At 41.2% G+C, this 25,564-nt stretch overlaps 1 protein-coding gene across 3 annotated transcripts; it reads right to left on the reverse strand.

Annotated features, from left to right (window-relative positions):
- Positions 1-258: 258 nt before the first annotated feature.
- Positions 259-24,835, reverse strand: NFIL3 (nuclear factor, interleukin 3 regulated). 3 transcript variants are annotated; one of them, XM_060235500.1, is made up of 3 exons: positions 24,348-24,835; positions 22,934-23,052; positions 259-2,160 (listed from the first exon to the last, which is right to left on the reverse strand). In XM_060235500.1, exon 3 carries the CDS (start codon positions 1,960-1,962, stop codon positions 574-576), a length of 1,389 nt encoding a protein of 462 aa, XP_060091483.1. In that variant the 5' UTR covers positions 1,963-2,160; positions 22,934-23,052; positions 24,348-24,835; the 3' UTR covers positions 259-573. The 3 variants fall into 3 exon arrangements, with proteins under 3 accessions (XP_060091483.1, XP_060091482.1, XP_060091480.1); XM_060235499.1 differs by lacking the exon at positions 22,934-23,052 and having other exon boundaries at positions 24,348-24,695; XM_060235497.1 differs by lacking the exon at positions 24,348-24,835 and having other exon boundaries at positions 22,934-23,087.
- Between the last annotated feature and the right edge of the window lie 729 nt (positions 24,836-25,564).

Genomic DNA, 25,564 nt, shown 5'->3' on the forward strand with positions numbered 1-25,564 from the left:
TAAAACAAAATATTCACAATACAAAAAATATTTCAAGCACTTCATCATTCTCTTGTCCTGCAAGGGCTTCCAGCGCTTAACTTATAACCACATTAACATTCAAAAGCAATTTGCCAAGCCAAGGCGGGTTATTCAGTTTGGGAGGGAAGAGATCCCTCCTATCCTGTAAGTAATATGTGTCTAAGAAATTGGAAACGGTTCTTTGAATTGTGGTCACTCTGTTTACAGGCTAATAGAAACTGACTGACAGCAAACTAGTTATGTGTTTGTCACCAATTTTTTTTTTATTAGAACTGGTAACTTTAACAATTTATAGTAACAGAACAACAGAAAAATAATGTTCACTATATACAGCCTTTGCACAGGCTACCTGACTATACACAAGGCATAGTGATCATGACAATCTAATCCTCATAATCATTTGTGCACAAAAAGACAGTATCCATCAGACATCATGTGAACATTACAGTGAAATGACATCACAAGTCCAGTGAAAATTCAGCATAATACAAAACATATCAATCTACTGCAAATAACATCCTTTAATACAATGAGCATTTATTCAGTAGTAATTTAGCAAGAATCTGAAGCAGAAATGTGTTGTGTAGTTATAAGTCTTTTAAGTGAAGCAACCTCCGCAGACAAATTTGCTATGCCTTGCTTCAAATACAAGTTCTCTGTCTCAGACACCTTGTAGGAATTGTCTTTAATATCACCCGCTCCAGTTTGGCAGGCAGTCTGAATTTTGTCAGTGAGTTCCTTTTGATGGTGCCAGTGTTCTGGCTTCAAAGACCAGTCTTGGATGTTAGTCACTTGAACAGAGAAAGGAGTGTGGGAAGAATGCACCATATTTTGTATGTTGTGCTTCTCAAGCTCAAAATGTCTTTTAGATGACATGTCAATTGGTGATGACAGTTTCTGGGCAACATCAAATTCATTGTCTAATGATTCCACTTTGATTTGCATGGCCTTGGCCTTAATTCGAAGTTTGTGAGGCAGTGCAGAAGAGCTCACCTCTGGAACCTTAACTGTGGCATGGATATTTTTAAGTTCAACAGGAAAGTGGATTGGACCTTTAGGAACCTGCTGCTCATCTTCTCCATCTGATGACTTTCCTACAGCACCATCATCTGCCTCTGAAGTTCTTGGAGAGTTACTGGAGGATCTGTTAACTTGCAAGAGAGGAGGGGAATGTGAATACCCACTAAAGTTGCTTCCCATATAGTTTTGATACATGGATGATGCATAGGCGCTTCTTTCATCTCGCGGATCTCTTGTATAGTTTTCCAATTCCATAGGCTCCTGTTTTATTATCTGAAACTTAGTGTCAGGATTTCTGCAATTAGTTTGTATAGGGCTTGTCTGAGCATGATCTACTGATGAAACTTCAGAGACATCAGATAAAGAGCTTTGTGGTGAATGTTTAATAACAGATATACAACTACTACCCACCAGAGTTGGCTCATGTTCATCAATGAAAGAGTTAATGCTTGATTTGGAGTTCTGATACTCCTGAAAATACACAGCTGTTGAATTACTGAGCTTCTGAACTTCTTGGGTATATGCTGAAGAGCTAATTAAACCAAACTTTAGCTTCAGTGAAAGTAACTCAGCTTTCAAAGTGGCATTTTCTTCTCCCAGTGCAATTAGTTTGTTCTCTAACACAAGGTCATTCAGCCGACGTTTTTCACGAGATCTTTTGGCAGCTTCATTATTTTTCCTCCTTTTTTCCCAATACATAGCATCTTTCTTTTCATCAGGAATGAATTCCCGTTTTCTTCGGCATGCAGAAGATTTGTTTTTTACAATGCTTCCTTCATTTAGTAGCATGTCTTCACCGCTTGCTAAGTCATCAGATACGTCAGTTAATGTGGAATTAAGTACCATAATTTTGTCCACATTGCTACTTGTATCAGCAGGTGCTTGTTCTGTTTTTATGGATTGCATTTTTCTCAGCTGCATTAGAAACAATTTTTAGTAGCTGTGCAAATAGTAACTGAAGAAATTAATATCCTAGGATTCCTTGAACCATAACAACTGGGTAAATACAAAAATGTTAAATCCATAAGCATTCTTCTGCTTGTTTAATATTCTGAAGCATCAAGCTATCTCAGTCATATTTTCTTCTAAGTAGATTCAGCTGGCAGTCATCTAACCAACCTGTGGCACACAAAAGAATAATAATTATTCAGTTGATTTTTCACTCCTTAATTTTAATATATATATATATATAAATCAATTACCCTGCAATCAAACAAAGGAGATCCAGCACATAAACCTCTAAGCAACATTATTTTGTTGGGCATATATTAATAAAGTGACATGGTAATTTAATACCTATTGTTGGAAAAATAATTAATACCGTACCAGGGATGAAGTATATATAATTTGCAAATAATACTTTTGTATCTTTACATGACAATATTAAGCTCTACTTGAATGCTCTGACAGTTTCAATTTACCTAATGATACAACTACTAGGATGGTTTGATTCAATTGTACTTTACTCCAGAATACACATATTTATCATTGAACCCTACCTGTAAACTGATGCTGCTATTAAAAAAAATCTAATGTGACTCTAACCCATTTGCTCTCCCTCTGAATTACTATTTTGTTAGATGCAGTATTTTACTAAATCCAGACATTACAAGGTCACAAATAACTTAATGTTGAGGTTATTCCAGGCTGATGTGTAATCATCCAAGCCCATACCGAATGTATTCAGTATCAAGAAATTTACAGGAGGATTTCTGTCACCATATACAAGAAGTCTAACAATATGTTCTTATAGAACTCTTAAGGAAAAACCATACGCTGTTGCTAGTTTATGACCTTTCTGTCAGGAACCCTGCCAAGAGTTGGTTTCTCTTCATCCTACACTAGAAGCCATTATGGAGAGTACTTACAGTGCAATCCATTGAACTAAATGGACTTGGAATGTTGTGACTCTACTTAGAATTGCACTACTATTATATCAAGTGGCAGCAGTTGAGTTAGGGAAACAGAAATCAGTTACCACCTCAGAGAAGTGAATGAAAGGAACCCTATGCCTCTGCCAGTAGATATTGTGAGGTAACAGTGAAGGGAGAGAGCAACTGGATTAGTGCTTTGCAGGTATCTTGTCCATCTACATCCAATATGTTTTCAGTCAGTACCCATGCTGGCAGTGATGTGCTAAAGAATGTGCTGTATGTTAGTATTTCTTAAAGTTAGGTCCATGGATCCCAAGATACTCAGGATCCCAGGGATTCAAGAGTACATAAAGCCATACATGGCTTGGGAATAGGGTACCTGAAGGACCACATCCTCCCATATTGTCCAGTCCATCAGTTATTTGCATGATAAGCCCTCCTCTTGGTGCCTCCAAAGAGATGTTAGGCAGGTGGCAACCAAAGTCTAAGCTTTTTCAGTAGTGGCACCATGCTAGTGGGATGCCTTTCCCCTTGAAACTCACCTGGTACCTATGCTGCTCTCTTTGAGGTGACAGATCAAAATGTTTCTGTCTCTCCCAGGTCTTTAATTAGCATACTTTTAGTCTGAGAACTATTTTAAGCTACTCAGTGGTCTATGTTTTTAGTTGTGGTTGGGTTCTTAATGTTGGATTTTAATGCAGATATTACTTCACTGTTGATGCTTAATTTTTATTGTGTTTTATTTTGTAAGCTGCTTTAAGCAGGTTCCCTGGAGAGGTGGCATAAAAACTTGCTAAACAAATAAAATAATACTTTAATCGAAAACCTCCATTGGCTGTTACGATTCATGGACTAACCCCCCCCCCCTCCCCACATTCCACTCCGAAATCTTTGGCACTTAAAACAGAATGAAAATCAGTCCACTTTCATATCAGAAGTAACTATGATGACTGCATTAGGACTGTCCCCTCTGGTGCAATTCAACCAATCAAACGTCACAGAAACTGAGCTATTGGTTCCCAGTGAATAGTCAAGTGTTCTGGCTAGTGCTCTGAGATGTTGGAAATTAGATGACTGCAGATAATCATTCTGAAAGAGGGAAGGCAATACCTTCCCCTTCCCCTTATTCCTAGAGAACTGTGAGAACTTTGTTTGTCTCATCTTCTGTCCTTACGAAGGTTGCTGAAGTCTGAGATCCACTGACCTAAATACTTTACACAGATTATGATATTTACAAGGTCATCCTAAGTAGAGGTAACACTCTTCCAAGTCCACTGAAGTCTTCTTAGGATGACACTTCTAACATGTGGGTCATCCAAAGCACTCACTAGTACACTTTTTCTTCATTACCATCACCACCACCAAGTTTTTTTAAAAAGAACAATGATCTAAAAAAAATTCCCATTGAAATGCATGGCTGCCGAGTTAAAAAAGACTTTCCTAAGGACAGATGTAGTAATAATTTGCGGGGAGGGGGGCGGTTTGGCAAAAACTAGAACTTGTTGCAGCAGTAAAGATGCTTCTAGAAAAACACATGCCAACTTCTGTACCAGCATAATTGAAAACTAAAAATTCTTCTGGGTTTCCAAGAGCGTTACAATGAAAGTTTAGATGGTAACTCAAAGTAACTGTTTCAAAATGATTTATCAATCCTTTGACAAATGCCCTGAAGTGGTTTAAAGTCTTGTGGTTGGGCCCAAAGAACCACAACAGAGTGAGTGTGCAGAAGGGAATTTTGATGCTTACCCTTTCCCAGTGCATCCTCCTATGCTATTTAAAATTATAACAGTCAGGTCCTTGGGGAATGATGTGGGATGGCAAGGAATGGCACAGGGGGCTGTAAAAGTGGAACCAGTGAAACCACCCCCCTCACACACCTGACATCTTCCTAAACTTGCACAAACTTATCCTAATTTCACGTATCTCCAAACAAGCCTGTGATTAAGGGATAGCAGCTTATTATCACTTGTTTGTTTGCTTAAATGTTTATATCCTACCTTTCCTCTTAGCTCAAAGCTGCTTGCAAGTAATAATTAAAACATTACACATTAAAACCAAATGAGATTTTTAAAAAAACACTCTCTCACACACACACCCAAAAAATATGCCTGCCATTCATACCCAATCAAAGTCTCAGCAAACAAATAAGCCTTGCAGTGACTCCTTAAGTTCTCCACCAAGGGGTCTCACTCCCTCCAGGTAGCCAATCTTACAGTGAGGGGGCCATGATGGTAAAGGCCCAGGCTCTTGTTGATGACAGGCTGACATTCTAAGTTAGGGAACAGTCAGCAGGCCACAGCCTGAAGACCATAGTTTACAAACTATAGTGAACATATGGAATATATCATAGGTGATGGTTTTTCAGATATGTGGGCCCCAGGACTTTAAACTTCATAACTAGTATCTTGAATTGTTAGCCACCTTATGAGTTTATAGCTCACCTTAGTGAATTGTGGGATCACATATACAGACTGGGCAGTCTATTTAATAAAACAACACCTTCCGATAATATAAATCATATGATAGGATGGATCCCAATTATCATGGATGAAAGACACTCCCATTACTGCACCAGTACTTCCCTTTCTCCCCCATCGTACTGGCGCCTACTGATCACTATGAATCATTGCTTCTAGGTGATCCCTAGAAAAGCATGAAGGTGAATTGGAAATCTGCAGTAGAAAGTAGAATTGGTGACAATAATCCAGTCCTGTTAGTGACATTTATTGCTGAGATCTAATCCACTATGTTTATGTTTTGTAACAAGGTAATTTTAAAAGTCCCCATTCAACTGATTTCTTTGTTCTCATTTTAACCATCTGAAGCAATGCATAAGGGAATATATAAAACATAAATTATCTAACCTGTAATTAATACCTAAGGGAAAGAAATGCAATGTATTAACTAACACTGGTTTACTTTATGTAACAGACAAGATGGTTAAGTAATTAGTGAAACAACATGCCTCTATTAGCACTTGCTGACTACATTTCCAAATCACAAAAGTTGTTATAACACAGCTCAGGTTCTCCATACCCCCAAACTGTCCAAATTAAAATGGGAATAAAGATCTAGGGTAGGACTATTAATATTCCCCATCTCTGCAAAAAATAAAATAAAAAGACAAGAAAGTCAGGCTAAGGCTGTAATCTTCATCCCAAGCAAACACAGTACACTGTGAAACAGCCTCTCACAAGGAGCCAAATGTCCTCTCACAAGAAGTCAAACATAATTTGTCCTTTACCTTGGCTGCAAGGGATGGATAGCAGAAATACACTGTTGGTGTGCCACAACTGAACTAAGTACACTAATCTCAAGAGGCCCATCCTTCTAAATGGAGGCCACTTGATGCCATACTGTAGGGCACACAACAGGCCTCAGTTTCCCCAGGACCTTGACTCACAGCTGTTTTCAACAGAAGCAGAACTGGAATGGTGAATAATAGTGAATGGATGAGTGAGACATGGTCAGACTTCTGAGGTACAGTGCACTCAATGAGTGCACCCTTGAAGAAGTGGGAGAAAGCTTTGAAAGAGGGGAATATATATATATATATAGTCTACTCTGTACAGGACTGTAGCCTAAACCACTCGTTGCAGATAATATCTGTCTCATACCAGCACTAAATGAGACATTTGGTTATTTATTCTGTAACTATGTAAACTGAAATAACTTCTATAGGATCTGAATTTCTTTCCAGCATACCATCCCCTTATAGTGCAAGATATATAGGAATCAGATGGGCATGGCCAATGAGATTTCTAGACTAAACTGATGAGTACACTGAATACGCACTAATTCAGAAAAGAAACCCAGTTTTATTTTATGATGATACAGAAAGCCATATTCCAGACCATTTCAGATGGGGATGAGTTTAGAATATAGACTATGTTTTGTTCAAAGATAAAAACTGACTTTTTAAATGATTTGTATTAAGAAAACAGTCATATAGTGCAACTTCCTCTGTCTGTAAAGATATTGTTGAGGTCAAGATAAGATTAATTTTCTTATAGTAAATACGGTATTATTTACAATAGCTACATGATGCGGTTTCATTTCTCACATCAGGTAGACCTTTTGGAAAGTCTTTTTTTGTCTGTAAATTCACTCAAATCTGCAATATTTTTAATATCTTATCAATGCCTTATCAATGTCTACCTTGAAATGCTTTGTTCAAACTGAGCCATTAGTTTTCCAGTGATGAAGATAAAGCCCTCACTGGTTAATCTGTGTACATGGATCAGCCCAAAACAGTCTTTGTAGGTGTGTAAAGAGCCATCAAATCACAGCTGACATATGATGACCCCAGCAAGGGGCCTTTATGGCAAGAGAAAAGCAGAGTGGCGTGCCATCACTTTCTCTTGCAGATTCTTCCTTGGTGGTCTCCCCTCCAAGTACCGACCCTGCTTAACTTCCAAGATCTGACAAGATCAGGCTATGCCATGATGCCTTTCCTCCCAAGACAGCCTGTAAACAATTTAAATTTCATCTGATAATAATGGCAAATGCCTTTAACAAAAACAATTTCACCTTGGCTGCAATCTATAAATTCACTGGAAAACAAGAGTATTTACGAATAAATTAATGAACTGTAATGACTTTTATTACTAAGTTTCAAATTCTAATTTCCCCTCATGATTAATTTTGCCATTACTGTATCCTTCCCCCCCATAAAGTAGTCTAAAACCAATGTTTAAATACAGCCTTACATTAGTCACTCTTGAAAGATCTGAATTCTGGAGCTTTTAGAAATGCCATTAAAGTTTTTTGCAACACTGTAGTTTCAAAAATATAACACAGCCTTACAATCTTAATGTTACAAGCCTACCCACATGTACGAATTTTTAAGTCATAATTTCAAGATGACAGCTATCTATTTGTGACTAGAAGGATCATGGACTGAATCCTTTGGGGCAGGGATGTGACTGTGCCCAGTGAGAGAGAAGAAGGGAGAGGTGCCAGTGGTATTTGCTGTGACTGTGTGTGAAGATACTCCACAGCTGTGTAGGTGATTGCTCTTGGAATCCAGGAGCAAGGTTTTTTGAGAAAATTAACTGAGGCTGTTTCAGATGTCTAGGGTAAAGTATACAGAATTGGCCCTATAACTGAGAAAAGGAGGGTGAAAGCCACATCCTCAGGATTTGGTTAGTCTTCAACCTACTCTATTCTGTCTCACGTCTTCTCCTCCCAGTTCAGTATTGAAGTAGCAACAGAGCTCTGTTCTCATACAATGCTATTTGTAATAATAGAGTTGAAGTTTACAGTATCATCTGCTTCAAATTGTGGCATCTTTTCCCCCCCTTCCCCATGCCTAACCCTACTATATTTTTACCATTCAAAACAGGATTAGATCGCTCTACAAAACTTATACTAGAATGAAAAGAGCAATCATGATGGCCATACACTTAATATGTAATGTTTTAGATTAGGGTTCTCAAATTTGGCGCCCACTGACACCTTTCCTGGCAGCTGCTGTGGCGCCTGAGATATATGTGTGCGATGGTGCATAATTACATAAAGCAGTGTAAACAGTTCTAAATCCCTGAATTCAACTTAGAAAGGTATAATTTAAGATTTCACTAAAATTGTATTCTATCACTAGGAAACATCCTGCAAAACCTAGCTTATTTGTTTATTTACTCCATACTAGAGATGGGCTAAAACTGAAACATGAACCATGTTTCATAAACCACCAGTTTGTGAAATGTGCTTCCAATGAACCATCCCTGATCCTCCACGGGAGGTTTAGAGAGGGTTCATGCCTACCCTTGGCTTCCCTAGGCATCACATGACTGTGGATGTCTGGGGAAGGCAAAGGAAAACAACTAGAACTGTCTTCTCTCTGAGCACCAGCTGAGCCAGCATGGAGACCCCTCTCTGATCTTGCTTCCCTTCCTTAGACAGCCTGCTGGGCGGGCAGGTTGGCTGGGGAAGGGAAGAGAGATCTCTCCATTGTACGCAATGGGCCCATAGGGTACAATGGAGATATCATGGGCTGCAGAAGGGAAAGGAAGGCATTTTCATACCTTCCCCTCCCTCACCCAGCCATGCCAAACCACAAACCAATGAACCACAAACTGGTTCAGGGAACATGGTGATTTGGTTGGTTCACAGTTTGTTTGGTTTGTGCAATCAAATGAACCACAGACCAAATGAACCACCGTTTTCCAGGTTCATCCTCATCCCTACTTCATACTCATGGAATACCCAAAACAGCTTATATCATTCTCCTTACTTTTATTTTACTGTCATAACAACCCTGTAAAAGCAGTATTTACAATATTACTAGTTGTGTCCTTGCAAATAAAGGGTTGATTCTTTGAGCCAGCTTGACTCTGCTCAGTGGATGTGAGAATTGGTGCTTAACCTGGGAATCCACAACCAAAGGGAGATATTATACTCGAGAGCCATAGCCAAGCTGAATAGACCTGGGCGGGGGGTGGGGGGGGTGGGGAGAAACCTGCAATGCCATTTGTTTCCTCAGGCTCAGAGCATTTTATATTTTTCATTTTTGCTGTGATCTTTGTGCTTTTTTGTAAAATTGAATTGCCAAATTCCACTATTCCCCCACCTTTCCATTTTAAACAAAATATTGCAAGAGTTTTAAGCATGTTTGTATTTTAAAAATAATATATTTAATTGTGTCTGTCTGTATCCTTTATAAAGGTTATATCTCTACTACCTCACACTACATTTTATGACACACATGATCCAGCCCCACAAAGTCCCATTTGTATCAGATCTTAGCAAATGAATTCAATACCCCTGTCATAGGCCAAAAGTAAATTTGGACATCTTATGACCACAATAGCAAAAATATTCAATGTTACTTCACAAATCTATTTGAAGGAACATATATATTAGGATGCAGTCTCTGATGTTATTAAACAGTCTTGTACTGCTAGGATACAACTTTCTCACAAGTCAAAAACAGTCTGAAGTGTCCAAAGGTTACACAAGCAACCTATAACTAACTTACAGACCAAAGTAAACCAGAACAATTGTCTTTTTAATATGAAGAAATCATATTCATCTTGCAAACACTGTGCCAATTATATGTTAGCAAATGCATAACAATAGATAATATATAATAAACAAACGGTTGCATGTAATACTGAAGAATTATCATATTACCCACCTCTAAGATTCAACTCATGGTGTAATTTCACTAATATGAGTTGTATATTTTGAATTGTATTAATAGTTAAAAATTAACTAACCGAAGTCCAACTATATTACCCAAAGGTAAATTACACAAAACTACATGTTTAAATTATTTTTAGGCAGCATTTAAATGGGTGTCAAATATAGTAGTTGGTTAAAGGAGTCACAGCTAAGGTTAGTTTGATCTTTTTCTCCCATTTATCTCGTAAGTTTAATTTAGTGTTCTAATTTATTTCTAAAATAAGTCTGATATATTTGAGTTAGAAAACTCACTGTCATCTGTAAAGTCTAATTTCACAGAAAATCAAGCAAGCCCAATCCCAAACCCAGAATACTGGTATCAGCAGACCAATTGGAATCCAGTGCTCATTCATCAAAGTGGAAAAGAGATCCAGCTCTAAGGTGTAGACAGCATAGCAACTGCAGTGAAGTCCACAGCACCTACAAGGTAACCTACCAATCACAGAGTGGCATGACACATCCCATGACAGCCTCAGATGAAAGGAGCCAACCAGCACATGTAACTGTGGGCACCAGGGCTGTCAAGCTCCCGCCAGGGGCAGAGGATCACCCAATTTGGGGGGTTACAACCCGCCAGCACAGAACAGTCCTCTGGGGGGATCCCTGCCCCCCAAGAACCCCATTGTTGTGCAACGTGCCCTGTCACCCAGAAGTATTGTCATCATGCCGGGCATGCTCTAGGATTCTCAGTAAAACTCTATGGTGCCACAGAGTTTTACTTCCGGGTGACATCACTGCATCATGCACGCTTTGCAGACAAGACAAGTCCCTTGCCAAAGCGGCAGAGGGTCTTGGCAACCCCTGATGTCAGCCTACCACCATTCATATGTAGAACACTACAAGGCAGGGAGCCAAAAAAACCCAGAAGACCCCTCCCTACATGGTAGACCACAAAGCAAACAACAGGCACCTGGTCACAACATGTTTTTTTTTCTCCCTTTGGCATTTGTTCAAAACGCTCCATTTTGTGCAGTGTTCTCTCTAGGGCATCCATCATAAAAGCTCATTTCCTATGGATGTTATTATCTGTTATTATTATTATCTGTTTATTTATATTCCACCCATTCCCCATAGGGGCTCAGAGCAGAGCACAACATGAATAATAAAGTCACAATAAAATCAACATAACAATAAAACAGCATAACAATAAAAACCAATTACAATGTTCAATCCAATAGAATAGTTCAGCAGGACCAAGATGGTATAACAATACGATGCAGCAAAACAGCATAGTAGGATAGTGCAGTAGGGGAGGCCAACCAATCTAGTGAATAGATGCTCGCCGCCTCATCCAAAAACCTGGCAGAACAGCTCCATTTTATAGGCCCTACGAAAGGCTAACAAGCCAGGTAGGGCCTGGATCTCCATAGGGAGCTGATTCCATCAGGTTGGGGCCAGGACCGAGAAAGACCTGGCCCTGGTAGAGGCAAGACAGGCATCTCTTGGGCCGGGGACGGTCAGAAGATCTTGGGAGGCCAAGAAAAGCGTCCTCCGACGCATATACGGAAAGAGACAGTCCCGCAGGTATGTTGGTCCCAGGCCACGTAAGGCTTTAAAAGTCAAAACTAACACCTTAAAGTGAATCTGATACTCTATAGGCCGTGGAGCACCAGCCGCATGCTCACCCATACAGGTGATGCAGTCAGCAGGTGAGCAGTCACATTCTGCACTCGCTGCAGTTTCCGGATCAGCCTCAAGGGCAAGCCAGCATAGAGTGAGTTACAGTAAACTAGTCTGGAAGTGACCATTGCATGGGTCACCGTGGCTAGGTCTTGGGGGAAAAGGAATGGTGAATCAATCAGATATACTGATTACATTTTGGATAGATTTGGAAGGTGTGTAACAAAAACACACTGAAATCTCAGAAAATTAAGTGAACGTTTACTAAGAAGAATTACACAGAACAGAACTGATAGAACAGTTGCCCACACTAAGGCTGTGTATACACTATTCATTGAAAGCAATGATATCAAATTTCCCCTTAGCATGGCTTAGGACAGAGGTGTCAAATATACAGCCCACAGGCCTGATCTGTCCCCCAAAGGGTTCCAGTCAGGCCTGCTAGTAAGTAGCCATCATCTGCTTCTTTCTCCCTCACCTGCTTCTTTCGGTCACCATTTTTTCTTTCTCTCCTGTGAGGAGGCAGCCAAGCAAAGCAGCCTCTCCTTGCTCTTTCCTTCCTCCTCCTTCCATTCCAAAGGAAGGAGAAGGGAGGAGGAGCCTCAGCCCGTGGAGAAGCTTGGCTCTGCAGCTCTGCTGTGTGATTAGGTTTGTTAGGCTAATCAATCACACTGCAGAGCAACTGAGCCAAGCCTCTCTTCTTTCTAGTGGCTGAGGCTCCTCCCCCTCCTCATCTCCTCAGGAAGGAGGGAAAGAGGGAGCGTCTCAGTTCCCACTGGAGAGATACAAAACAGCTGTAAGACCAGCAACATTTTATTCAAGGTATGAATTTCTGCCTCGCTACAGAGAGTGTGTGTATGTTTTGTTGGTCTTGGTATGGGTGCAAATGAGTTTGCCTCCCCCTTTATTCATGCTCTCATGATCCAGTCTTTCTCAACAGGAAAGCATGCAAACTGTTTAGAAGAGGAATAACAAGCCAGGATTAAACTGAGAGTCCGGAGCAAGTTTACTCAGCACATTTCCTTTGATTTTTCTTTCTCATTTCCTTGTGATTGATTGGGGATTTTGAACTTAGACTTCCTAGATCAGAGGTGGGGAACCTTTTTTCTGCCAAGGGCCATATGGATATTTATAACATCATTTGCGGGCCATACAAAATTATCAGCTTAAAAAACAGTGCTCCGCCGAGGGAGAACAATTCAGGCCAGCAAAATCAATGTAAATAATTGTTTTTCTATTTGAAGTCATGTGGGGAGAGCCTTATCTGGTGCACACACACACACTCAGCCTGCCACCTTAGGCAAATGCCTAGATCCAGGACTTTTTTGTAGAAAAAGCCCAGCAGGAACTCAGTAGCATATTAGACCACATCCCTAATATTAGCAATATTAGGTCACACACTCATTAACATATTAGGCCACACCATCTGGGATAATCAAGTGCAAACTGAACTGTGACAGTAACTTTTCCAAGCCCACAGCAATTCTGGATGGGCAGCCAGGCCCCAGGGAGGGAGGCTGCCACACAGTACATCTGGGCCCTGTGATCCCTGCCTGGCCCTGGAGAGGCTGCTGCACAGTGCGGCTGGGCCCCACGATCCTCACTGGCTAGCCAGGCCCCAGGGAAGCTGCCACATGGCTCAGTTCAGCCCAGCAATCCCCAAGGGCCATATACGGCCCTTGGGACGGAGGTTCCCCACCCCTATCCTAGATAGGAGGCTGGTACTGACCACTATATATGGCCATATTTCTGTTCTTGCACTGCCTCACAGGAGCTAGTTATTTTTCTATGGAAGACTACAGTTTTGTAGATAAACACATAGCCCTCAATCTGTGCAATGGTGCTTTTACATGTTCTTAACCAGCACATGAAGCGACATATGCACAAAAGCTCACAATGCGCAGTCATTTCATGTTTTCCTCTGGGTCTTAGGATCAAAGCAATGACCATGAGATTTCTGTAATGAATGTCAATAAATCAAAAGTAGGTTTGCAACTCACAGATACACACCTGAACATCATGCTCAAGAGTGCTACAGCTCAGACATTGTCTGCAGTTTTTGATGCAATAATTCAGAGCAAGAAGTGTCAGTTGTCAGAGACTGTTAAACAAAATATTGCAAGTGTGCTAATGTTTAAAGCATGTTTTATTTTAAATAGAAAAATATTTAATTGTGTTTGTCTGTGCCCTTTATAAAGTTTATATCTGTGCTACCTGGCATTACATTTTATGGCAGACATGGCCCTCATAATAAATGGGTTCAACACCCCTGGCTTAGGACATCCTTAAACAACTGTACAAATGTAATAGTGACATGCTTGAACAAAAAAAAAAATCTTGTTTGATCTATTTTTCTCTACCTGCAGAACTAGTCTTAGATGGGAACTAGATTCTAGGAACTGTGAGCAGAGCTCCACTCTTGAAATGGATCTTTGTCACATGTCTTTCTTCCTCATCAAGCTTCCTGCATCCTCTCTCTCACTTTCCCAAAACCTGTTCCTGATACATGATCAGACATGCAGAGTGTCAGTTTGGTGTAGTGGTTAAGTGTGTGGACTCTTATCTGGGAGAACCTGGTTTGATTCCCCACTGCTCCACTTACAGCGGCTGGTACGGCCTTGGGTTAGCCAAAGCTATCGCAGGAGATGTCCTTGAAAGGGCAGCTGCTGTGAGAGCCTTCTCAGCCCCACCCACCTCACAGGGTGTCTGTTGTGGGGGGAGAAGGTATAGGCGATTGTAAGCCGCGCTCTGAGTCACTGATTCAGAGAGAAGGGTAAGGTATAAATCTGCAGTCTTCTTCTACTTAAGGAAAGGATGATTTGGATCCAAGCTTTCCTGGTGTCCAAGTTTTTATTTTGCTTTTTAGAAAATGGGCAGGGCCAGAAAGAGCTTTTGCCTAGCAGGGTTTCTGACTGGCTAAGCAGATTTTTAAAAATTGCTTTCAGAATTGCAGCTACCACTGCAACACAACGATCTTCACTGCATGATTGAAGTAAACCGTGTGGTCATTTTAAAAGGTATCCTGTTACATGTATCTTCTGCCCAAAATGTTTACATGTGAGTGACTATTAGAATTATGCATAGCCTCACTTCCTGGCATTTTATGGCTGGCTCCATCTCCTGCAGCAGCCATTTTGTGGAGGCTCTGCCTCCTGAAGTGGTCATTTTGCTGTGTCAGAATCCAAATGTGCCTACAGGCTCAAAGAGGTTGAAAACCCCTGCCTTTGAACTCAAACCCCTGCCTTTGAAATTGACGTTACAATTTGTATTCCTAGCCAGTAGCACAACTTAAAGGCACAGTATTCCCCCTCCCCCACAAAGCTACGTGAGCATGTGGCTATGGATCCCACCACTTTCAATAATCATACAAAAATATACACCTGCCAGTCTTGTTAGTAGGGGTTAGTTTCAACTATTCTAGAAGAAAGCTCACAGTAGAACCAAAACAATAATAAATCAATTTATGTAACACAGGCAAATACAAGTCGCCAGCATTACTTTCAGTTGTGGTTGCCAACTGTCGGGGGGGGAATGCCCTATCCCTTTAATAGAGGCTTAATGAGAAGCTATTTACCAGGTGATGCTATTTACTTCCATGCCAATAAAAGCTTTGGTTACTCATTTCAACATGTTAAGACCCTGTCAAAAGAATTATTTGTTTATTAGATTTCTTTTTTCTGGCCTATTGGAAACCTTACTTCCAAGTCAGCCCCTCCCAAAATGATCAACCCTATAGAGTTCTGAAAACTGTTAAGAAATAGAAAATTTAAATATTAATTATTATGAGCTATCATAAAGTATTTTATAATCTCCAAAAGTACTTTATCATTTCACAAAAGCTACAAAAATGGTATTTAAGAACATAAGAGAAGCCATGTTGGATCAGGCCAATGGCCCATCCAGTCCAACACTCTGTGTCACACAGTGGCCAATATATGTGTGTGCGCGTATATATATATATATATATATATATATATATATATATATATATATATATATACACATACACACACATACATATATATATATATATATATATATATATACATACACACATACATATATATATATATATATATACATACATACATACATATATACACACACACCACACACATACACACACACATGTATATATACACACACACTGTGGCTAATAGCCACTGATGGACCTCTGCTCCATATTTTTATCCAATCTCCTCTTAAAGCTGGCTATGCTTGTAGCTGCCACCACCTCCTGTGGCAGTGAATTCCACATGTAAATCACCCTTTGGGTGAAGAAGTACTTCCTTTTATCCATTTTAACCTGACTGCTCATTGAATGCTCATTGAATGCCCACGAGTTCTTGTATTGTGAGAAAGGGAGAAAAGTACTTCTTTCTCTACTTTCTCCATCCCATGCATAATCTTGGAAACCTCTATCATGTCACCCTGCAGTCGACGTTTCTCCAAGCTAAAGAGCCCCAAGTGTTTTAACCTTTCTTCATAAGGAAACTGATGTTATTTAAAGTTCAGATGTGATCTGTCACTCCCTCTTTATGTAAGTGGTTCATTATTATTGCATTCTGAAATGTAATCCACTTCCAGAAAGTCTGTTAAAAAAAAGCAACGGCCTCTTACATAATATCCATGAAGACCATTAATGTAATGCTTACTTGCACAAGGAGCAATACAAAAGCAATTTGGAGAAACTAAGATATATTAAATTGTGCAGTTATGCTAAGAAATTATGGCAAAAGCAAAAATAAAGAGAATCAAGGCAATGCTTTTTTGATAACACTTTGCCCTTTATTTGTTCAGTTCAAAGCTGCCATCCTGTTGATTAAAGCTATACATATTTCACTGGAAATATTTCCTGACTGATGTCTAGTTTAAACTGAAATCATTATTGTTTTAAAATCAATTAATGTTTTGCCCAAGGACCTGCAGTATTTTTCTCTCATACTGGAGTAAACTTAAACAACCATGGCAAGGTCATCTAGAAGAATATGTTAAGCTGATGATTCAGATCTGTTGCTTAACAATATGCAGTAACTGTATAACAAAGCAATCTTTTGTTCAGGCGAATTGCATCACAGTGATGTTATAATAACTGCAGATCATAATGATAATGTAACAAGTCAGTCATCTGGAAAAAGAACGTCATTTCATAAATGAAGTTTGCACAACCTTTAGTAAAATAAGCCTACCTTAAAATAAACTAAATGTGTGTAATTTGTTTCAAGCTAAAGTGATTGATGGGCTGTACACACATTGCTAACAGTCTTTTTCTTCACAGGAGGAGATAAACTGTAAGAAGCCTGAGTAAGCTCACATTGCTTTTTGATGTCTCAAGTCATTTTCTTAAAAAAAAAAATCAATTCCAGCAGAAATATGAACCTGCAAATCCTGGAAGCTGAAGACTAGTTAACGAATCTGTGGGGAATAATGAAGGCCAAAAATAGATGGTAATTAAAAACTGAAAGGAAAGAATAATTGTTGAGAAACCACATATAAATGACCAAAAGAACATTTTCTGAGGGTATTAATATAATCAGGATCCGAAATTACAAAGGATTTGGTGATACTTGAAGGCTACAGAAGGCCAGTAGCCTTAAAAACAGGAATGGGGAGTCTATTGGTCTGTTCCTCAACAAAAATGTTCGAACTCCAGGCCTGGGCAAATAATTAATGTTTAGCTTCAGTTTCATGTGTACTCACATGCACATACACACTCTAGGTGTTTGTGAAAATGAAATTAAGCAAGCTTTTCAAAAACTATTCATAGTGAATATTTGATAGAAATTGTAATTCCTGATGATAATTAAGCTGTGAAACCAAAATCACAAAATATGCACACACATAGCAACATGCCAAACTGGGAGACTTTGTAGTATCAGAACGTGGGGTGAGTACAGAAAGTAATGCAGAAGATATAACATGCAAGGCTGTGGAACAAATCGGGATGCCTGAAAATTAAGTTCTCAAACAGAACACTGATTCAGATTGAATAGTCAGCCTTCAGTTATAGAGAGACACATAGGTAGAAGAATTCAGGTCAAAAGCAAAAACCAGCCTAGTTCCAGTTGGAACGGAACTGGTTCTAAAAGTGAAGACCTGATCCTGCAAACTTCCTTGAGAATATTTTCCACAAGTCGGAAGATATCCCTAAGGATAAAATAACAAGTATAGCCAAAAGACCTCAAGAAAGAACTCAAAGAAACAGTTACAGTCCTGTTTATCATGGTCCAATAAAGGTAAATTAAAATAGAACTCCAGTTTGAGCAGCTAATTATACAGGTACACAGGTCCAGCTAGTATCAGGGAATGTTCAACTCTTTTTTGCTGCTCCAAGCAGTCACAACATGATACAGGAGGTGACCCCCCCACTCCTGCTTATGTTGCAGCTGGCAGCAGTATAAATGGGGGAACACGTCCTACCATCTACCCCCATCAGCTCCAAGGATGTGCAAAGAGTCTCTGGATCCAGTTAGAGCCCAGTGGTACAAATGGGAAGGGAGTGCAAATTTCTTGCTATGCCTCACCAAAGTGGACTGCAGACAGGCTCTGCAGCCTAGCTTGAACTCAGTCAGGATGCAATAACAGGCAAAAGCCATGCTTCTCAGTTGGTGCCATCTGCCAATGAGGCATTCCAACAGCTTCCTGGATCACTTGGGTGATGAATTCAGCCCTGGCTACAATAAATCCTGACCCAATGTATATTTAATATCCAGCAAATTCTAGTTTAACTGGGTTGTGATCTATCTTTATGGTGTGCTACTATGTTATGGTTCAGTTGCAATGTAGCCTACTAAAACTACAATGTAGTATATTCCAGTGATTATATAATCCACTGTTTATATGCAGGTATATACTCGTAGCATTTCAGGAAATATATTCAAATATCCAGTTGACTATGTATACTGTAGTAACCCATTATGTGATATATCTAAGCGATGTAGCACACACATACCCCGCAAACACGACAGATAACAGTGTCCTAAGTGACTGATATGATTTTATGCAATTGCATGTGATGAGAGTCTGCTGCCCACATGGCATTTTCAAAGAAAGGCCACCTAGAGTGACAGATAATGTTCAGCAGCACTGTCATATGTGAAACTTTCTGGGAGTACCACTCACTGGAAACTTGCTTCCCATTATCTCTTGCAAAACTGATGCCAGTGTGACCTTCCAAGAAGTACATATGAAGAATCCCTAATGTGTGTTTCTTGTAAAAGTCAGGGAAAAAAGGAAATTAATTTGTATGCCTTTATGTTTTCTTATAATATGCGTTCCCAGTTCAACTGATTAACATTTGAATAAAAACTGGTCATGGTGACTGAACAAAAGCTATAGCCTTGCACAGTCTTCCGTCTTACAATCAACTTTAGAGAGAAAATAAATGAGATGTGCTAACAATTTGTTTCTGTTTATGATACAACAATTTTAAAGTATATTCTCAAGCTCTATCATCATGGATTGCTAGTACAGGCTGCAAATACTGGACAATGTGAAAAATGGAAGCAAGAGACTAAAATTAAAATTTTAACGTTCTAGAGAGCAGAGACCGTAATTCTGGAGAGGCTATATACTCTTCTATTTAGATCCAGGTGGGCAGACCAGGTTGGTCTGAATCAGTAGAACAAAGTTAAAAGTCCAGCAGCACCATTAAGACCAACAAAGTTTTTTTCAGGGTATGAGCTTTCATGTGTAGGCACACTTCCTCAGATCCACTGAAATGGAAGTTAACAGTTTATACACACACACACACACAGATGTCTCTATATAGGCTAACAGCAAATTAGCATACAACTTAATGAAGATGTTTTGACATATGCAAACAGCAATAACAAGTTAAGTGACCATGTGACCATATTGTCACCATTTGTTTGGATTTTTTTTGGAGGGGGGAAACAGTGTAGGTAATAAATATATCAAAAGAAGAGACAAATGTGTAAAGGTATCCTCAGGGCCAGCCCTGCCACTATGCAAACTAGGCAACTGCCTAGGGTGCTGGCCTTCTGGGGGTGCCAAACTGAGCATTCCCCATGTGACTTGGTGATGTTACCAGTGCGGGAGGGGGCATCAAAAGTTAGCCTTGCCTAGGGTGCCAGACAGTCTAGGGCCAGTCCTGGGTATTCTTCTTAATTGTTCAGAATAATAAACTGAGACCTGAAAGGAGATGAATGGAACATAACAACAGTCTCAGTTTAAGCGAAAAAAATGTCTGCATGGATTAGCTAATGTCACAGATCCATTCCAAACATATGTGAGGTTGAGGAGGGAGTACTAATATGAGTTTTTCCTTCCTTATTCTTGACTCCTGCCAAATTTTGGTTGTGGAATGAAAGGTCAATCTTTGCCTGGAAAATGTCACTCAAGTAATGTTGCTTTGACACTTCATTGCTTTTCTAAGAGCCTGCCAAACATTATGACTTGTTTTTCAATTAGGCACAAACCTTAGCAAATCTCCAATCCCAGAATAGCATATGTGTATGGTACAAGTGTTTGGAAGCAAGTATGTGTAAAATATTTTATATGTATAATTTAAAACATAACAAGTGAATGCATCCCTATTCACATGACTACAAGAGGTTCAGTTTTCCTAATGATTCCAAAAGAGGTGGGGGAGAGAATGAGCCATAAAGGCCTAATTTAAATGCCTTTAAATTTGTTCCAGTGTCATCATTTGGGGGCCTGACTCAGCACTGCAGCCATTGGCCTGGCACAGAACATTTTTAGTCTCAGTTTGAAGGCACAGAGCCATGGTCTGGCTTCTAGGGATATTTGTCCAAATTTTGCCCACAATACAACATTTGATGTAAAACAGTTCTTAAAAACTGGGCTGCTGTTGGCCTGGCATTAGAACAATGAAGTCAACAGCAAAGCTGCCTACTCAATTCAACAGGCAGCCCAGAGAAGTCTGTGGCAAAGCTGACATCCTTTAAAATGTTAAGTGCAACCATATTTTGAATAAATTAGGGAACTCACTAAAATTGTGAAAGTATGAGAAATTCTAACAAAAACAGCAATGACCAGATAGTGGAAGGAAAAATAACCAATATTCAAATAGTTTTAATATATTAAAGGAAAAATATAAAAGGATATGAAAATGTCATAAATATACCCTTTTTGGGCTTTTTATCATTAGCTATGTACGCTGCCTCTGTGGTTATATTCTGTTTGGTACTATGAATGGGAACAATAAGTTATAAGAGTGTCTCTTATCACCAGTGAAATGTGCTCATTTTAAAACCATGAAAACATTTGTGCTCTGTCTATAGCTATTACTACCATGGCTAACAACTGGAGTCATGCTTATGCTTCAACTGTGACCATTTAACTGGAAGCAAGTCCCACAGAGCTCCATGGGACATCTGAAAAAACATGTCTGGGCTCCTCTGTTAGTCTCCTAAGACTCGTTTTCATGGCAACATTAACACCAGTGGAATACCAATTATTTTATAGCTACTGTGGGAAGCAGTGGAAAAAGCCCCAAACTTGTATATACAAGGACTAGACATTGTCAAACTAATAATGCCAGTAGCAGTGGCTGTGGTAGTTAGTTCTGTTTGTGTGTATGGTGAAAATACCATCCCCAGTATACCACAGGATTTGGTAATGTGTCCCAGTCAAGTCTCCTTCACACCAATAACTATGTCATATCAATAGGACAAAGTTTGGGTCCAGCGGCACATTTTGTATGCTATGGAAATTCTCTCACACACCCCCACCCATGGCATTCTACCAACTTACTAACAAGTCTCACATATTTGAAGAAAAGCTTTAACCCTGGAAAGGAACAATGGGAAAACTGGAGAGGCTTGAAATTTTGCTAAGAAGCAACTGCACAATGGGGGGGGGGGAGCTGGCAAATAGGCCTCCACCCTTGGACACAGTTCAGAGTATTTGGGGCTTTCTGCCACACCATTTACATTTTTTGAAACAAAAGAAATTCAGTCTAGGCTCGGGCTCATGAAAAGTAAAGGCACGCAAGCCCAGAGCATTCAAGTCTGAGGAAAGCCTTGGCCGGCCAAAGCCTTGCAGGCTGCCAAAGTTAAGCCTGACTGGCTTCACACAGTTCCATTCGCAAACCAGAATGGGCAGAGGGGGGGCGGAGGGAAAGAGGGAGAGGAGTGCTCTGCCCATCCGCCCTCCCTCCTCTCGTCCCAGCGTCAAACAGCGAGTACACATACTACGTGACTGGAGACGCATCCCTCCCTCCGGCCGGCTTGTTCTGCTCTCGCTCCCTGTCAGGACACAAAACAACTGTTCTCCTGCCTTATTTACTCCTCTCGCCTGCACTGCTCAAGCCAGCCTGCCTCCCGCTCTCCCCCACCCGCTCCACTGGAGCGCGCTGCTTCGTCTCGCTCCCCCTTCCAGAACAAAGGAATGCGAAGCGCAGCAGCAGCGCCCTCCAGTCCTCTCTGCCAGGCAGCCAGCAGCGCACGCTCCCTTCCCAGTCACAACAACCAACGCCTAAGGCTCTAGTTAGCCCTCCCTTCGGGTCCGGCAGCCGCGGCATCCCCTCCCCTCCCCACGGGCGCTCCGGCGGGGAGGGGGAAAGAAGCATTTGAGAATCGCGGCGGAATTTTCCTTGATCGGGCCCAGCTGACTGACCACTCTCTCCCCCGCCGAGAATATGCACCAGCTACCAAAGCAATTCCACAAAAAAATGGGGGGGAAGGAGGGGGGGTCACAATGTGCACGTTAAAGCTGGGAGATGGCCTGAGTGACACACCTCAGAAGGAGTTTGGCACTGGAATTCACATTGCACCCATAGGAGAGTTCACCGATAGAAAACAAAATATGCTGGATTAGATTCTCTGTCCTCTTCCCTGGGAGTATTTTAACTGGATTTGAAAGTGACTCCGGATCGAGGCCACCACCCCGCAGCAGAGCCAAACTGCTACAAAAGTGTGGCAAAATGCTATGATCTCCCATTAGAAGTATGGTCATTCTACCTGTAATACTGACCTAGATCAGTCTGCCCCCCTCCCTTTTTGTCTTTCGGCGTGTATTATAGAGATCACAACGTTGAAATAAGAACATAAACATAACACACCCTTGTCAGGCTGACTTTGCCGTTGTTCACTGCAGTTTACACTGGCGATGAGATCAGACACTATCTCGCTTTTCCCGAAATGCGTAATAATCTCCTAAAGGTCTTTTTTTGCAGAGAGCAGGAGTGGAGGAGGGAAAGAAAATCATACAAGAAAGCCAACACCTACCAAACCACTTGATGTCTGGGCGAAATGCCTTCCTAAAAATACCAGCCTTATCAAAACGTCTCCGAGGGCGTGTAGTTCAAAACGCAAGCCAATGTCCTTGAACGTCTATTTGCACAGTTCTGAAGAAAAGACCAGAAATAGCCTATGAAGCCACAATTGCTCAAATGTGATAGGGCTAAATATAGACGTGCACAGTTTTCATTTTAAGGGACATGGCACACATTCAATAAGCTGTGCTGCCTTCCATTTACACAGCGATCCACTTTTCTTGAGGAGGCGGGGAGTGGGAAGGGGGGGCGGAGAAAGAGAAGAACGACTTTGGAAATCTGTTAGACTGACATTTTTAAGACTAAGATTGCTCTAGTTTCTCTGTAGCGAGATTTATAAAAACGCACAATTAGTTTCCTAACTCGACTGCCAGCAAATTCTGTTGTTACATAATGAAACATTTCCAGGAACGATCAGGAAACGCAGTGCTTGAAATCCGGTCACCGTTCGGGAGAAAGAGGAATCTTACTGAATTTAGATAGCATGAACACATACAAAACAAATTCCAGGCTGGGGGAACAAGGCGATTATTATGAGTGGGGTTTTTTTTAAGTGTGATTTTTTAAAAGTGTAATTTATAAATCACTCGGCTTTTTCAAAAGCACATGAAGTTGTAATAAAGATAGCTCAAAATTGAAATCTCGAATGCTGCACCAAAATTAACAAAGCATTGCACGCTCACGGAATATCAAACGTTTACCCGTAATTCTGTGGACAGATTATGCAATCTCTGAAAGAACAAGTCCCATCAACCCCTCCTCCCCCCGCCGGGCTGTTTAGGCATTCAGATGGGGAAACGTGTGGGTGTCTTTTTTTTAAAAAAAAAAAATTATCATAAATACATATACAAATCTGCAGGCAGGCATTTTTTCGAATAGTTAAAAAAAGACACAAAACCCCTTTATCCTCTCCCCCTATACAGAATGCCAACTTTCTCTTATTCATCTCGTCTAGCGCTCCTACCATAAGCGCCCTTCTCCCAGCCCTGGCTCAGTGTCATGCTCCACTCCCCCCACACCTCTCTTCTCCTCCAAAACATCAATTCTCCTCAAACAAGGAGACATATTATGCAACAACAATGTAGCCAGTGAACAAGCGGCAGCAGCCACAGCTCCAAGTCTGTTCAAAGGGGCGCTGCAACCAAAGCAGCCACCTTAAGGTGGCGAGTCCCAATGTTGACGTGCCAAAGAGGGGGGTGGGGGGAGAGTTACGAGGATAATAGGTTAGACGAAAGACACGCAGATGAGGTTTTTTTTGTTTTTTAACCAGAAGCAAGGCAGGAAAGCGTGATTAACACAGAGAGTGATAATAAAGTGTCCAGTGGGAAACAGCCCACGGCAACGCATTGCAATGTCCGGTTCTATACCTTGACAATCTCCTCCGCTGGAATGGACTATGCAGTCTCAGAAGATCCCTTTGCCATCTGCCTGTTTTCTGCTGAAACGGATTACTTTGGCGTGGAGCCGACGATGAAAAGTGTTCAGGATGCCGGTGACTGCGAAGCCTGAGGAGAAGGCCCCCTGAAGACCCCTTCAAAATGAGAGCGCTGCCCTTTCTTGGCAGCCCCAAACTGCTCCTGTGTCAGGTGGGAGTGAGCAGCCCAGCCAGGCAAGAGACGAGTCTTTTGCTGGTGCTGCTAATGCCGTTGCTGCCGCCGCCGCCGCCACTGGAGACGGATCTGTGTTAGTAGGTCAATACTGTACACTCCTCACAACGTACAATCCTCATGCCAGCCTTTGCAATGATTGGCGGTCGCCCAGCTCCAATCAGAGTTCAGGGCTTTCCGGAGAGTAGCCAATGGATGCTTCCGGGAGGGAAGTAACAAGGGCAGGATCAGACTTGAATTGAACTCCGTCGTGTCCCCCCCCCCCCCCGTTTCCTTCTCCTCCCTCCAGCCCGGTTGGAGCTGTGTGTGTGGTACAGTAGATGTTTGCGCTAGGTATTGCATAACTAGGCAAATCGGGAGGAGGAGAGAAGAGAGGGCTGCTGACATTTACGTAATGGCCCAATGGAGAGCCAGCAGGAAGGTGGAGACTCTGCCCAGACTGTGCAGCGCGCTCGGCGCTCTTTAGTCAGCTCGCCGAATTGACATCACAGGGAGCAGGCTGTCGGAATTGAGACTGAAAATACCGCCGGGAGGCGGCAGCACTCTTGGTTCATCCCCACCCTCAAATCCAAAAATGCTCCGTGCAAAACCATTTTCGAGCGGCTTCGACGTCAGCCTTGAGGGTTGCAAAGCTTGGCCTCTTGCCTACACGCAACAACGCAGGACAGCACCACGCATTTAAACCACATTTTGACAGAAAGTAAGGGCGGGGAAGGGTTACCCATGAGGAAAATGAGAATTATATCTGGAATCGAGGAGGACACGTATATTTTCAGAGTTCAAGGGGAAATAGCAATTCTAAATAGGTCTGCTCAGACTTCGAGTTGGGCCTATTCAGTGGGGCTTACTCCCAGGAAAGTTCCAAGTAGGCAGCCGTGTTGGTCTGAAGTAGTTAGAACAAAATAGGAGTCGATTGCACCTTTAAGACCAGCTTAGTTTTATTCAGAACGTAAGCTTTCGTGTGCATGCACACTTCT

Source organism: Heteronotia binoei, chromosome 4 (genome assembly GCF_032191835.1).
Source record: "Heteronotia binoei isolate CCM8104 ecotype False Entrance Well chromosome 4, APGP_CSIRO_Hbin_v1, whole genome shotgun sequence".
Lineage (NCBI taxonomy): Eukaryota > Metazoa > Chordata > Lepidosauria > Squamata > Gekkonidae > Heteronotia > Heteronotia binoei.

Excerpts from the sequence above, each read along its gene's own strand:
- NFIL3 (XM_060235500.1), bottom strand. The coding sequence starts at position 1,962 with ATGCAGCTGAGAAAAATGCAATCCATAAAAACAGAACAAGCACCTGCT.